Genomic DNA, 16,564 nt, shown 5'->3' on the forward strand with positions numbered 1-16,564 from the left:
ATTTCCCCCCCTTTTAAATCAATAATTGTAATTTTTTAATTTTTTTTTGTGTGTTTTTAGTTCAAAAATCATTTTGTAAAATCTAAAAATATATATAAAAAGCTAAAATAAACATTGTTTTAGATCTATAAAAAACTGAATATTCAGGGCTTTTAATCCAGTTCTTTAAATCCATTTATTAAGAAAAATCTTAATATTATATCTAAAACGGTCCGGGCCGCATGAAATCAAGTTGACGTTAATGTGGCCCGCGAACCAACCCGAGTTTGACACCCTTGCTCTACTGCATATAGAAACTCATCGCTGAATTGACTTGACAGGGTCTTTTAAGGTAGCGTCAACTTGGCCACGCTAGAAATTCCATACCTGTATTATACAAGGGTTGGCACAAATCCAATATTTGCTTGTAAATGTTTTGGATTTGTTCTATGAGCAAAGCCATAAATATGCATAAAGGTCCTTATGTGTATTATGAAGAGGTGGGGAAGGAAGAAAGAGATTGCAGTATATACAGCTTGCAGGGAAACAATGTGTATTTCTGTTAAGACCTCCCCGCCTCGAGTCGCCACCTCAAGGAAGAGAAACAGTTGGAAGCATTTGCATAAAATACTAAGAGGGGGAGTTTTCAGGGCAGTCAAGGTGATAGTCACCGAGCATACAAGAGAGGAAGGACGCACTTTTTACTGACTCCAGTCACCGCCAACAAAAGAGGCCGGGAGAGAAAAACTATTCCGGGAGCAGAAATATGCTGCTTCTTTACTTGTAAGGGGACACCAGAGAACAGCTTGTCATCAGGTAAAATATCCTGGAATGTTGTTGGTACTATGCGTTTGAATATAACTTGGTTTTTATAGATCAGGGTACATATTTAACAAGTGTGTGATACTTTGAGTTGTCACAAAAGTAGTTTTTGACAGCAATTGTCGGGAAAAAAATTGAAGTAATAGTATCAAAGTGTGTGAAATGCGAGAAGAGCACATGTTGTAAGATTGCACCTTAGTTTGCTTTTATGTGATGCTGCCAATGATGGGGAGGAATGATGAGAGCGCTCGTGTGATGACGGGACTGATTGTATGAGAATAAGAAACTTTAATGTCACTAAAAGATGAGCATTCACAGCCTGGTTTCAATGGATTGGACGTCTAGCAGCAATTAGTTAAAGAAGCTGCAAGGTGAACCTAAGGTGTTTGTAAGGTGAAAGAAATGGAAGTCGAGATTTGAACCTACAACATCATCGATTTTTTAAATTCAAAACTTATAAGTCAACCATGTGTGTTAACTTGTGTACTGTATAATGATTAATAATGCAAAATGAAGAGGAAAAAAGTATATATAAGTCGCATTTTAGGAGGAAACAAAATCTAGAAGTCATATTTTAGGAGGAAAACAAATCTATAAGTCCCATTGGAGTATAAGTCGGAGGCCCGGCCATAAATAGTGCAACAAATATGGAAATTGCGCTATAACCTGGGTGTCGAAACTATGTCCCGCTATAAATTATTATTATCATGATGAAAAAAATCGTTTCAGGACAGTCACACGACAACAAAAAATATTAAGATATGGATATAACCGACAAAAAAATCAGTCATTCTGGGTGTGACCTTTTCTATTTTCGTATTTCTTTAATGGGTTTGGCGAAGGCAGGCGAGAAAGGTTCTATTTTTCATTTTCAAACCTTTTCTGACCCCTTTTTTGATGGATTTGTTAAAAAAATGTGGTCTATAAAATAAGTCAATTGCTGTAGTATTTCTTAGCACCTTTATTATTCCCTACCTTTGACAGTTATCAATTTCTATTGGGAAAGGTGGCATTGAGTGAATATCTTTTACTGGCATTGTTGGTGATAGGCGTCCAATCCATTTTGAGTGGGAGTTCTGACAGTGACTGTTTTTTTTCTTTTTCTTTTTAGTTTACCACTGCGTCCTTTTCTGACCCTCAGAAAAAAAAAAGTTTGTGGACGCCCCCGAACACTAACTGAACAGTTATTTGTATAGACAAGTTTGTTTCCCCCCCCCCCCCCCCCACTAAACCACAAATCAAGATTTGTTTGACACATTTTTGACCTTGCTTACACAACACTCACGCAAAACACAGAGGAGCTCCACCGTGTTTTACACAAAGACAAAACATTTTGTGTGTTGTATTCTACAAGCAAAGTGTGGCACTATATTAAAATTTTTTTTAAATTAATACAAAGTAGAGATTCAAGTTCACAGTTAACTCCCTCATGCATGAATTATGACTCATTAATTAATATGTTTTTAACCTTTACATGGCACTCATTGAATTCAAGGCCTGCCATTGACGGCGCTAGACGTCCATTTTGACGGGGAGGGGCTAATGGACAGTCATTCATTCTAGCACCGCCAATCGTACTGAAACATGAGCATTGAAAGCCAGTTATTCCAGTTTCAATGCAAATTGGACATTTATCAGTGTCAATGGCAGGCAAGGAGTTGAACTTTCGACTCTTATTTGGGGCTTTCATCAACGTCAATTTATGTTTTCAGTCATTTTAAATTAATTAACTTAGTTTGATAATAATTTATAAATAACTTTTAACAATGGAATAAATAAAACAATAATCACAAGGTCTTAAGTGTAAAAAAAAAGAATAAAATAAAAGATAGTAAGTAATAAAGAGATTTTGAAGTGACCATAAAGTCTGTTTCTTGATAGAGGATTACATTTTATTTATATATTGAAAAATTCAAATGCCAATATGATTTCTATAAGGAGTTTTTTAAGGGAGTAATATTCCCTAAAACATGTATAACTAAATCAGTTTTTTGTATATACTTTTATATTTATTGATTGATGGATCAATATATAAGATAAAGTTCTACAACCTAAATAAACCATTTAAGTACAAAAGAGTTGAATCACATGGTACAAATATGACATGTTATGATGAATGGTTAACTACACCTCCCATTAACTTTGTTCGCTAAAATGTTAGTGTTTAAGCAGCCTCCCGTTTAAAGTATAATTCCCAACTGTTTATCATTTCGTCTTGACTACTTAAACGTTTGCCTAATCCCTCGGCCTGCACGTTTAGTTCCAGCGGCAGATTCATGTTTACCTTCTGTGCGCTGTGCAAATTTGACCCCACTTTTTCCTCCCCCCTCTGCTACCTAATAAAGTTGAAGACCTTAAAACAAAAAGGGTGGATCAAGTTCTAACAGTGCTGAAAAACAGGCAGAGTGAGCTTTACCTTTCGACAGTTTAACCGACAAGCTCAGATAACACAAGAGGAAGTTTAACAAAAAAAAAAATTAAGTGTGTGTCTGTAGGTCAGTGGCACAGGTGATGGGTGGGGGTGCACAACAACACGTGCAGGTGATAAAACAAAGCAATATCACTGAAAGGGGCTTAAACATTGGCCTCCGAGAGTCCTTGGAGTTAATATTTGACTGTGCTGTATACTATTTAGCATTTTGGGCCAAATGAAAATATGAAGTGTTTTTGCTAGAGTACATCGTGGCTTCCTCTGCTGTCAGTCGCGACTACGCCTTGAGTAAACAGGATTAAATATCTGCCACCTGAATTTTGTTTCAACGCCAGTCGTTTAGCCTGATTTTTGAAAAGAAATTCTTTCTATTGTGAAAAAGTGAATCGGGTTGTTGCATGTGTACATAAGCCTTGTGGCGCTACTTCAAGGTGGGAGTTAAATTGCCATGAGAAGTTACCTTGGGCTGCAGTATAAAAAGTAAATATGACAGCCAGAAGGTCACTGACCAATGGGATTTCATGGTTAAAGTTAGGGTAAGAAATCAAGGGAAAATGGATGATAACAAGCCTGTAATTGAAAGAAATGCTTATGAAATTTCCCGAATACGGGATGAATAAAGTTATCCAATCCAATATTATCCACGACTGGCTGGCCAAAAATTCAGGATGTTCTCTGTCTGGGATAGGCTCCAGCACCCCCGACGATCTTTGTGAGGATAAGCGCTACAGAAAAGGAATGAATGTATTATCAATAGTTTTAGAGTTAAATTAAGAAAAATACATGTATTCAATAAACCTTTGATTCAATCATATTAAATATTTTTCAGTTTTAGTCAGTAAAAATCATTTGAATAGTATTTTAGTCTTATAATACTACTTTGCGCATGGGTTCATTTAATGAAAAGTTTTATTTTCCAATTCAATTAAAAAAGTCGACTTTGGCAAGATGTACACTGCTTTATATAGTGTAGTGCAAGTACCATATTTTCCGCACTATAAGTCACACTTTTTTCATAGTTTGTCTAGATCTGTGACTTTTATGGTTTCTTTTTTTTTTTTCTATCACTACCGACAGCCAGTTATGTTTTTTTTATTTTCATTTTTTTAGGCTATAATTATCTGGAAAACTGTTAGAAGATGCCTTTTTAACATTCATTCTTCCATTCTACTATTGTTACTTTAATGTGTGTTTGTTCTCAGTTTCCCAAAAATGTGACTTATACTCTTATTTGTGTAGTGTTTGGCTGGTGCGATTTATAGTCCAAAAAATATGACAATATTAATCTTATTAAGCCAGACTTTTTGAAAGACTTGGTATTGGAGGTGATCAGAATGTGCAGCCAGGGTTACCTTATGGCACGGCCAGTAAATAAGTGAAAGGGGAGTCCGGTGTTAATAAAAGACATCAAAGGTCAGATTGAGTTGCTATCACAACTGCTTTCACTTGACTGAGTTCGGACAACGCGAGCCAGTGTTGTTATTTACACAGGCTACTTTGAAAACCCTACTTACATACAGTACATGGGCGCCACCTCTTAAAAGGATCATTTGAATGCATCCTCAGTTGAGGATTAAAAGTAGAGCCATGCTAAGGTGTACAAAGACATTGTAAAATATGTGCAATAATTATAGCGTGTTCACCAATAGTAAAGAGTTTTTTTCAACCCTAATTAGGATGAAATTGACCGGTCGGTGTGTTCATATGCAGTTAAGTGAAACCTGCTGTGTGCTTTTCAAACCTTGACGGAACGTGTGTATGGTGTAGGTTTCGTTTCCAATAGACACGATAGAAAATAACAGTACGTATTTATGAGCAGTACTCAAAGCTGCACTACCACGCTTGTTAAAAAAAGGCAAAGCAACGGCAAAATGTTTGTCCGACTCACTTCCATAACTCATTCTTCGCCTGTAGTTTTTGCATTTTTCTGTTGCGTCCCAGAGCCATCCTTCACGAGTGGAATTTTATCTCATGCCATAATAGTCTTTCCCTCATTGGCTGTGGTTGACAGATTTGCCAGTTCAAATGGATTGGATGTCTATTGCTGTCTATGGCAGGGAATGAGTAAATCTATAAGATGTGGAAATATAAGTGCTGCGTGGGCATAGGAATAATCAGGCCTTTGTTATAATGGTACAGTAAACTGTACACATTAACACTTGTAAGAAAGTCTTTAAAAGTATTGATTGATGCATTGTTGTCTTTTTGCAGATTATGTCACATTTGTTCAAAATGTTAAAATAGCTGTAGTTAATTCCGTAAAAGCAAAGGGGAAACTGTTCATGTTCCCTTCTGAGAGTCAAGGTATTTGAATTTGAATTATTTTAGCAACTTACATTCCACATGGCGGCCCGGCGGATGAGTGGTTAGGGTGTCGGCCTCACAGCTCTGGGGTCCTAGGTTCAAATCCAGGTCATCTGTGTGGACTATGCATGTTCTCCCCGGGCCTTCGTCGGTTTTCTCCCACATTCCAAAGACATGCATGCTGATTGGACCCTCTAAATAGTTGTTTGTCTCCTTGTGCCCTGCGATTGGCTGGCCACCAATTCAGGGTATCCCTCTGGCCCGAGGTCAACTGGGATAGGCTCCAGCACCCTCATGACCCTAGTGAGGATAAAGCGGTTCAGAAAATGAGATGAGATTACACATGATGTGGCACAAAATACCATCCGCAAGACCCAGATAGAAAAAGTCCAGAAAAACAAAAAGCTAAAGGAAGAATGTATTGACGGTTTCAATGTGTCTATTCTGTGGATAAAAATGTTGCAAATATGGATGCAAGAAGAGTAAAAAAGGCAAGAGTCTTGCCAATGAAAGTCATTGAATCGGTTACTGTTTACACTAAACTTTGAAAATTTTGTTCACTGAACTCAATGTGAAACGAACCGTGACCTTCAAACTGAGGTACATTCCTATCTAGCTAAGATTTACGGTGTACCGTTAGACCATGAGGTTTGACAGTTACAACCGGACTACAAAGCATTTAACAATCAATAACATGTTTGCTACTTCACTGTAATATGTTGTATGCACCGAGATGCAGTGGATTCTCCCATTTTGTTGTTCTTAAGAAATGTTCGAAATCAAAGCTTTCAGTGTTTCTCATTGTCATGCTCAAAGCAAGTTGAATTACACACGATTGAAAATAAAGCATCTTTAATTTGCTGAACTAAAATCTGAAGTACGTGTAATTAGGGATGTCCGGATAGTGACTTTTTGACTACGGATCCAATTTTTCTTAAGAAATGTTTTGCCGATCACAGTATCACAGCAGACGAAAAAATACGATAGTGCTGAAAACTGGATCGGACATTGTGACCAAATCCGATACTCCAAAAACGAGTAACGAATGGGGACATGACTACGTCTAATACTAAACTAAGATACTTCCTCTGTTGTCTGCAGGGCGATTTAGGAGTCCGTACATATCGGGAGTGCATCGGTTTGGACCGGATTCCCAAAGATGGAGCCGTCTCTGCAGTTTTGGCACACGCAAATCGACCCGCAGGTGCAAGACTCTGCTGGGGAACGGCAAAAGAAGATGTCCACGGCAATCCAGTTGGAGTGCCCCATCTGCTACAACACATACGACAACGTCTTCAAAACGCCCAAGATGTTAGAGTGCGGCCACACCTTCTGCCTGGAGTGCCTCTCCCGCCTCATGGCCATTTCGCCGGGCGACCTCGACAGTAACGTCGCGGGGCCGACGAGCCTTTTTTGCCCTCTCTGTCGCCACGGCACCACTTTGCCTGACGGAGGGCCCCCCTCTCTGCCCACCAACCACGAGTTGCTGCACCAGCTGCCGGGCCACCAGCAGCGGGAGGAGCCCGTGTGGCTGGACGGGGAGAAGTTGTGCTACAAAAGCAACGGGACGGCGTCCGAGAGTCTCTCGGTCTTGTGCGTCTGCATCGACATCGGCGCCCACAAGAGTGGCGGTGCCCGGCCGCCGACCCCGCCTCAGAGTTTGGGTCCGCTGCACCGCTTGGCGGACTGGAAACGAATGATGCTCTTTGTGGTCATCATGGTGCTGCTGGTCATTGTGGTGCTGTGGCCACTGCAGTGCGTATTCAGCACCGGGAACTTCAGATGTGTGCAGATGGTCCAGCAAAACCGCACCGTCGCCACCGCGGCGACGGTGGCCGGATTGAACCCGTTTAACAGGCCTGTGGATCTGACAGACTAGAAAGAAAAAGTGCCTAGCGAGACTTTGGCGGAAAAGAAATATTCATGCTTTGTAAATTGTTCCGCTGGGGATGTACGAAGCATTTTATATTTGATTTTCTTTGGGTAGCACATGCCTTCACCAGGCTGCTCTGCTTTTTTTTATATAATGTATATATACCTGCAGATCAGTGGTGTCTAAAAATAGGGTGAGTTTATCCTTTAAATTATATATTGCAATTCTAAACTTCAACACTAAATAGAGCTAGTCATTTAAACAATTCCCTCCATTAGCTCAAGGGTCAAAATCTGAAATGTTGAAAACTATGCAGGAAATAGTGTAGAATTTCAGTATTCTTTTAAATATCCTTATGCCGCTGGATTATTTTCTTGCTTTTGATACTTGGCTCATTTACCGACATGACTTGGGTGATCGTGTTTCACTGCCATTGATGGTGGCAGAATGAATGATCACTGCCAACCCTCCATGTCAAAATAGAATAGACGTCGAAGGCAGCCAAAATTTTCGGATTTGAAAATTAAGATAAAATAATTGCATTTAAAAAACACAATCTTTTATCCAGCTCCGATACTTCAAAAAAAATACACGCATACATATTCGTGCTCTATAATAAATTTAATTTAAACAAAGGAAAGTGTAAGGATTTCAAGTTGGCCCTGGCATCGTTCAATTAAAAAAATAAAAATTAAAAAAAGCAAAGCAAAGAGGGAAAGGTTTGGACACCCCTGCTGTAGCTAAAAATGTGACACCATCTAGTGGTAGTAGAATACAAGACATAATTTATTGAAAGATTGATACTTTGTATTAAACCCATTAGGGAAACAATATTATTTTACTGTTGTCTTTTAAAGAATATACAAAATGTGTACATGAACGGTATATTGTAAATATATATATATATATATATATATATATATATATATATATATATATATATATATGAATTTTCATTTTAAAAAATACATATATATATATTTTTTTCTTTTTTTAATGAAAATTGATAACTGATTGCAAGCAAGTTGTCTATCTAGCAATAGATAGATTTACAAGGATACTTTCCACTGGAGAGGAACCATTTAAACATCTTCACTGTATTAAACAAACCTGGCGCATGTACTTGTAAGACTTTTTTGTTGTTCACAGAGGCCCAAATAGTTTCACTTTATTGCTACAAATTTAAAATTGTAAAAACTTTTTTCCACATTGTTTAGTTGACATTTTTTTTAAATAAATAAACCGAGGAATACAATGCTGCGTTGGATATTTGTGATTGGCTTTTTGTGCTTTATTCCCCAACATCCTGACACCGCGCGGCTAATCACGGAATTCTGATTATTATGGTGTTATTGAAATCAAAATAAATGAAAAATACTAATTCACTTACTTAAAAAAATATTAATTATCATTATTATAATTTAGTTATTTTAAAATAGGGGTGACCATACTTCATGGTTTTTCATTTATCGCGGCCGTGTCTGGTTACATTAACCGTGATAATCGAGGGATTACTGTATATATATCTTTTAGTATTTTTTTTTGAAGACAGAATTCCCTTTAAAGGTTAAAAAAGTTTCCATTTTGCAAGTCAAACAAACGGGCATCGGTGACATCTAACTTCCAATTGTGACTACGGCATGATCAAGAGAGTGTGACGTTAGTAACAAAGTGACAGCAAGATACTAAATTTCATGGAAAATGTTTCATGGTAAAAGAGTCATTAACTAACACTCCCTCCCACAACGAACCTTGAACCCTTGACTAAACACAACACAGGCCTTCTCAGGAAGTACCCATAATGAGTTCCCGTATGAAGCAAAAGGGGGTTTTCTGTGCAGACCGTCACGGTGACAAGCAGCTGATAAGATTTAATAACACAAGTCGCTGAGGGGATTGTAATAAAAGGACAACTTCCTGAATGTTCCAGTGGGATGAGAGTGTGAACGTGGTTAAAGGATAACCGTCAAGAGCACGAATAAATGGCTAATAAATAAACTGAGAGAGACTGCATGGGAGTAGGACAAACGCATTGATAAAAACCACAATTAGAATCGTCAGATTGGACGTCTACCAGCGTCAATGGCAGTGAAACGTGATCACTCAATACCAGCCTTCCCAGTTGAAATGGGTTTCATTTCCAGAACTGGCAATGAATGAGTTAAGGGCTACAAGGAACAAAATAATTCAGCGCTATAAGGATATGGCAAAATATGAATTCATTCATTTTCCATACCGTTTATCGTCACAACATTCGAGGGGGTGCTGGAGGCTAACCCAGCCCACTATGTTGAGTAGTCAGTTGAATTGATTGCCAGCAAATCATGTCAAAATATACTTAGTTATATTTACTACACTGCTGAAACAAACAGAACAAAGAGAAAATGTCCACCTACAGCCAAAACGTCAAGAAAATCCCACCCAATGTGAATTGCAGCTTTATTGTAACAAAGCAGAGCGTTTTTGCATCCGAAGGTAGCCTGTACAGCTAGAAGGCATCTGAGCAGAAGCCAGTGCAAGAACAACACGCACGACTCACTCCCGACATCCAAAAGGAAAGAAACAGGAACGAGGGACCAAAAGAAATATGTTCAAGTAAATAAGAGAGAACAAGCAAACCTCCATCTACACTGGTTCAAATTGAAGTAACTTAACGACAATAATAACAGAAACTTTTGCCACATTCAAATGATGAGCATTTCAACACTTGAGGAAAAAACAACAACATACAAATGTCAAAGATTCAACAGTTTCACACTTTCAAGTATTGATAATTCAACATGTCATAAAGAAAGAGGCAGAGCGGAAGAAAATCAAAGAGATCTACAGTGTAACAACATTCATACAAAAAGAAAACAAATCATTTCCAAGTGAGTCAATAAATGGCCCAGAGTTTGGAGATAAAAGGGGGAGGGACTTTTCTTGAAATGCCATGTGTGTAGCAAACTTGTATAAAAAACAAACAAAAAAAGACAAAATGACTGTGAATGCAATAGACACTGTCAACTTAATCATTTTAAATATAAGGACAAAAATCACAGGGGACTGGAAGATACAAGGTTAGCTAGTATTCATTATTATTGTGGAGGGTTTGGTACGGAAGATGAGTGAATAAATGCAACACACCACTTCAAATATCATTTGAAGCGTCACTTTGCGCTTGTGGTTTTCGCCCAAATGTCCTATGGTGAAAACCATCAGTGCAAAAGCTGTCAGATAATTGAAACAATCGTCTTCGTTACAGTCCCAAAAGAAAGCTTGCTCGCAATCTGTTCGAGTGAACAAGCAATTTGTCACCTGCTATTTGGCATCTCTTTAAATCAGGCCCCTGAATGATCTTTGAGATAGTAAAAAGCTGACGGATTCTTTACCTTTACCATACGTGGATGTATATTTGACTCGTTGGCTAAATGGGGAAAAAAACAGCTAAACTGTGGTCAGGTCAAGACAGTGAGTTAAGATAAAAATGTATTTAAAAAAAATGGAATACAACAAAAGGAAATTCTTTAGTTAGAGGTCAATTTTAGAGGTCTTTGAAATACAGGTTGTGTTGCATTGTCATTAAAATTTGAATTATTTGAATAGATATTGGGCTGACAAAAATGATTCAATTTGATTTGATTATTTTTTTGCAAGTCAGAATTTACAGAGAAGGCTTATGCAATTTTATGTTGATTCAAATTGGGGGAATTTAACCTTCAAGTTGGTGTTACTTTCTTTTTCACACAAACCGGGTCACGTCCCACTGACACGCATGCACTTGATTTTTTGAAAGGATATTTTGGCAGAGTATAAAACTATCTGAAAGCACGAAGAGAGGAACGCTTCCACGGCCTCTCTTATCGCATCAGTGACGTAAATTTATGCGGAGAGCTATCATCAAGCCAGGATTACGGCTGTTGTCTAAATTACTTTTTGGAGACAAATTTACTCTTCAATCTCGGGTAGATAGACATCTGGTGCGCTTTAATCGCCATTGCCTTTCCCTCGTCGGATAGGGCAGATGTTCAAGCGCATCAGACGTGATGATTAACAAAGACGATAAGTCAAACAAAGTCCAGAGGTGGCTTCTTCAAAATCAGGCTACTATTGCATTAACACTCCAGGAAATGGCCAAGTTTATAGTAAAAATTAATTCTCCCTAATTCTCATGATACTGCAGGACTGTTATTCATTTAGAATTTAAAAATACACATTTACTTCCATGTGAGAAATTGTATTTTGCAAAGCAGTTCTTTTATCATAAATATAATACATTTTATTCTGTTATTATAGTATTATAGCTTGTTTTCCTCTCACAGACAAATGTTGTGGTAAAAATATATATTTTCTCTTGTCATACTGATTTTTGGATGAGTATTGATGGATTATTTCTTTTAGTTTGGCAATAATAGTCCTTTAGATGACATTACGTACATTCAAATACGCAAGCTTTTAGTGTGTCAGCTACCATTTTGGTCCTTGTCGATATAGTAAAGCGTTGACCTAAACACAAACTCTAAACGAGTTCCAAACTGTGACAGGCTTGCACACACAACCTTTCGACATTCAGTGTGAAACAGTTATGTGAAGAAACAATATAATAAAAGACAAACTTGTAAATAACTGAAAAAAATAACAAGCAGTGTCTAGATGACAAATAGTACCCCTTCCCTGTTTTATAAGATGGTGGAAAAAAACAGCAGTAACCTCAACCAAGGATGTCTGTGAGTTGACCTTGCTTTGACCTTTTCTTGGCTTTAATTCCACATTTTTGCGGCGTCTCAACGCCTGGTTGCGCACCCGTCTTCCAAGTAAGAGCAAAGATATAACGGCTTTATTCCAAACAACAAGGCACTTGATTAAGCGAGGGAAAGGCTCTGGAGGCAGCAGCACAACCGGAGAAAAGAGGGGGTATAGGTCCTCCTTGTTTTTGGACAATTAACTCCAGAAGCCGAGGTCCCGCTTGGGATCACCAGAGTGTCGCCAACACTCTAGAGCGCTTCAAGCTGCGCATCGAGATACTGCCCCCGTATCATTGGCGGTACTTTGAGCAACAGATGACCTCTGCTGAGACTGAAGGAAACAGACAAGTGGTGTTCAAGGCTGATGTCTCTTTGAATTAGACAAGGGATGTGTAAAACTCACTTTGGTTTGCAGACCACATTAATACCGACTAGATGCCGTCTAGCCTGGACCATTTTATTTTTTGGCCCAAAAAGTTAACTTATACAATCCATTTTGACTGGGAGGGGCAAATGAACATTTGTTCATTGGATGTTTAATGCTCATCTTTCAGTGCCATTGATGGAATGGCACTGAAAGATGAGTGTCCACAGCTCATTTAAGTGAATTGGACATCCATAATTGCGAAGAGCAGGCAAGGAGTTCATTTTGCATCCGTTTGTATTCTTATTCTTTTAATTTCCTATTGATTTTGAGGGGCTTTCTGGGATGCTTCTTGTTCATGTGTTGGTTCCTGCTGATTTTTGGGCATTTCCAAGATACTTTTGGGGCATTTTAGGGTTCCTTATTAACTGATTGGCTGCCATTGAGGACACTGTATTGATGGTAGGGGGAGAATGAACGTATGTGCTTGCGGATAGGAAATTGAGCAAAGTGCAGTAGTGCATGCATTTGATCATACAACTTAAAGACATCTGGTTTTGTAGCGCCCTTGTCAAAACGTTTGAATGAGCTACAGTGTCCATCAGGCAGAACAACCTTGCGGGCCGGATTGTATCCCTAGCGGGCCACTTTCGGTCCACGGCCGCACGTTTGACACCGAATTAGACGCAACTGTCAGACGTCCTGGACGAGGTGAAGCCGTAATCAGGGATCGCTGGATGAGAAAGACTGAAAATGAATACTAACAAAGACTTAGAGTCGCGAAAGTAGCAATTTTGGGAAAAGAAAAAAAATACAACTCATTATGACATTTTTTTAGTGTTGTTTTGTTACCTCTGTATTTTGTGTAAAATTGAGACTTAGTTGGTAGCATTAACAATTTGTAAATGGAGTGTTATGATAATAAAATTGATAAAACCGAATAAAGGAATACTCGAATGGGAACAATTAGAAAGCCTGGCCAAATTCATTATGTTTTTTTTATGCAGTCTCCCCCAAACCAAATTGCAAAAATGATGAGTACTTACAGAAAAAGCTGGGAGATAGACCTGCAGGTCCACAGCACTAGTTTTACCTCCTGGTGTTACTGCTGAAAGAGGTCTGCGGGGTTTTAAAGTTGATGTTCTCATACACACTTGACGAATCATCATTTGTCATGCTGAAATGACAGGAAGGGACAATAAGAACATCAATAAAATTGCACTCACACGTCAGATCCTGATTAATGCCAATTTAAACTTGGCGCTGTTTAAAAGCTTTTTTTTTTTTAATCGTTAATTTACTCTCAATTTACCCATATTCAATTTTACTCAGCTTAAATTGCTAAAATTATAACTGCATGGATTCATTAAAGCTGAAGCATACGTACATTAACAAAATATACTAAACCTTTTGCACTGACAAGATTTATTTCTTTGATCAAGAGTAAGAGCAGCCGGGCCAATGACCGAGTAGTTAGCGCATCGGCCTCACACTTCTAAGATCAAGGGTTTGATCCCAGGTCCGGACCTTCCTGTGTGGAGTATGCATGTTCTTCCCGGACTTGCATGGGCTTTCCCTGGGTACTCCGGTTTCCTCCCACATTCCAAAATTATGCAACGAGGTGTTATTGTTAGCGTGAATGGTTGTCCATCTACTTGAGCCCTGCAATTGACTGGCCACCAGCCTGTGATTTTCCCTTCCTTGAAAATGTACTCATTAAAGTCCAAGTTGTACTTACACAGATGAAGAGCGTGATGAGGCCAGGTTGAGTTTGGACCTTGAGTTAGCCATTGGAGGATATTTAATATTCGAGTACTCTCTCTCTTTCATCTTACTCTTCTGCAAAGAGACATCATCATTTAGATTGTAAAACTGCTGCTTTAGCTGTCATAACATGTTTCGGTACTTTGTGATCACAGTTGTACCTCTACTTATGAAATTAATTGGTTCCAAGACTTTTTTCTTGACTTGAAAATTTTGTAAGTAGGTGTACTTTATATGTAAATTCTCCAATTCATTCCTCGGTCCTCACACAACTACCAACTAAACCCTTTAAAATTGGTCAAAGTGTCCCAATTTTGTACGAAAGATGTGAGGAAACACAAAAAGAGAGAAAATTATAAGGAAATGATTTATTAATGTCTTAAAATAAATAAAGCATATGAAAAGGTGCCCTGCGCCACTGAAATATCTCCCTCTGCGACCGTTATAGATGTAATACCCATGTTGTTCCGCCAGATGGCGCCAAGAGGCCATTCTACCAGGGCCGAAAGCCATCCACTTTGTAGTACATTTTAGACTTTTACGTGTGCCCTGTGTGTGTGCGTGTGTGAAAATATGTGCCACGTTGCAGTAGTTTTTAATCGCTTAATTAGGGAAATTCAAAATAAAATAACGGATAAGGAAATGGATTTACTTTTTGGGGGATTTCGTAACTTTTACCGTAACTCGAGTCAACCATTTGCATATAAAAAATTTGTAACCTGAAACTTTCGTACCTAGAGGCATTCGTAAGTAGAGGTATGACTGTATTTTCAAACTTTAGAAGTGGTGTTTGACAACCAACCAGCAAATTACCTGCTCTTCTTCTAGTCTCTTCTGGGCAGTGTCTATGTATTGTTGCACGGCCATGTAGATAAACTTGTACTGAGCCTCGGTCTGTACCATGCCAGACCTCTGTTGGCGTACCCTTTGGATTGTTTTGGGGATGTCAATATCACAGTCAAGGCCTGTGCCACACAAAAACACATATGATCTGTCTATGCATGCTGCCCCATTATTTGTGTTCGAATATCCTTTACATGAAGGGTTATAACGAATTCTAAAAAAAATGATCCTACCTTGGCGGTTTATAATGTCAATGAGGATGTCAATGACTATAATGGTGCCAGTTCTGCCAATCCCAGCACTGTGGGAACAACCAAAACGAAAGGTTAAACAAACTATGTGTGAAGAAAACAGCCACTGGAACTCATAGTGAAAAATAGAATTGAGTAATTTTGACATTTTGGAGAGACATGGAAATCTTAAATCTCACGTCAGGTTAGCTGTGGTCAAACGATGGAAGGTGGGGCAACTAGCTTGTACCTGCAGTGGACGACAATGGGCCCTGATTCTGGAATGTTCCTCTGGGTCCGGTTAATTTCTTCGAGAAACCACAGGACCCCACCAGGCTCGTTGGGAACTCCATGGTCCGGCCAACTCAGGTACTGGTAGTGCCAGATGTATCTCAGTGGTTCCCTCTGAGAGGAACAAGGTAAAAACAAAGACAGGCTGTTTGATCCATCCTGGTCTTTAAGTAGTCATCATAGAAATTGCCTCTGTAGAAAAACGATCAATTGAAAAGGTGGCAAAATTTGACATGAAATGCTTGGTCAGGTCATTTCTTCAGCTCAAAATTTGCAGAATGAATGACAAGATTTTAGGAAGTTCATTGCATTTCAAACATTGACAATTTGGTATTAAAACAAAGCAAAGTATAGTCGATAGTAAAGAGGATTGAATATAAGTTAGTTATAAGTGCGTTATTGTCTAAGCTTTGCCAATTTTCACTTTTTGAATGCCATCTTTATTATTTATAAGATGTATATGTATAATATCTAGGAAAAGGTTACAAATATTTCTGTCTACAAGTGATTGTAATTACGTGTTGAAGGCTTTGCTTGCATCCGCTGACTATATCTTTGGGAGCCAGTAAGAAATCTCCACATAAGCACAAACACGTGCATAAGGATTTTGTGTAATAGGTTAGATAATCTGACCATAGGTCAGTGTGTCAGAGCTTATTCAGGGCGTAGCTTTCCCTACCCGGTCCAGACGGGTCAGTTCCAACTTCCTCAGGATGTAGTCCTGTGCGGGTCGCTCGTCCACGTTTCTCACCAGGACTCTTCCAAACTCTACGCTGGTGTGAAGGTTGGGCCAGTAACACACACATTTGTTCTGAATTGAAAGAAGAAGCAAGAGGTCGTAATTATAGGGGTTGGGGTTACGCAGCGATGGTTGGAGGGCGGCTTGGCGAATGTTTGTAGGAATGAGACAAAATAAAGAGCTACATCCACTCAAGCATC

General features: G+C 38.7%; 2 protein-coding genes across 7 annotated transcripts in view; one reads left to right on the top strand and one right to left on the bottom strand.

The window, feature by feature from the left end:
• The window catches only part of ptpn11b (protein tyrosine phosphatase non-receptor type 11b), a 44,339-nt gene that overhangs the window by 8,838 nt on the left and 18,937 nt on the right, over positions 1–16,564 (bottom strand). For 3 of the 6 annotated variants that reach the window (XR_013303144.1, XR_013303145.1, XR_013303143.1), the window contains exons 10-16: positions 16,305–16,436; positions 15,585–15,739; positions 15,338–15,405; positions 15,075–15,226; positions 14,236–14,336; positions 13,544–13,674; positions 5,569–5,836 (exon numbers count right to left, since the gene is read on the bottom strand). Coding sequence is in view for 2 of the 6 variants with exons in the window: in XM_077608943.1 (XP_077465069.1) it covers positions 13,587–13,674; positions 14,236–14,336; positions 15,075–15,226; positions 15,338–15,405; positions 15,585–15,739; positions 16,305–16,436 (696 nt within the window). In the remaining 4 variants the exon portion in view is untranslated. Of the gene's footprint in view, positions 1–5,568; positions 5,837–9,834; positions 12,465–13,543; positions 13,675–14,235; positions 14,337–15,074; positions 15,227–15,337; positions 15,406–15,584; positions 15,740–16,304; positions 16,437–16,564 lie in introns of those variants that run through there. The other 3 variants (XM_077608943.1, XM_077608969.1, XR_013303146.1) reach the window with 2 other exon arrangements.
• Positions 645–8,314, top strand: rnf223 (ring finger protein 223). Its single transcript, XM_077608998.1, has 2 exons — positions 645–795; positions 6,638–8,314. The coding sequence occupies exon 2, from the start codon at positions 6,696–6,698 to the stop codon at positions 7,413–7,415; it is 720 nt and encodes a 239-aa protein (XP_077465124.1). The 5' UTR covers positions 645–795; positions 6,638–6,695; the 3' UTR covers positions 7,416–8,314.

The sequence above is a fragment of the Stigmatopora argus genome, chromosome 1 (genome assembly GCF_051989625.1).
Source record: "Stigmatopora argus isolate UIUO_Sarg chromosome 1, RoL_Sarg_1.0, whole genome shotgun sequence".
In the NCBI taxonomy this organism is placed as follows: domain Eukaryota; kingdom Metazoa; phylum Chordata; class Actinopteri; order Syngnathiformes; family Syngnathidae; genus Stigmatopora; species Stigmatopora argus.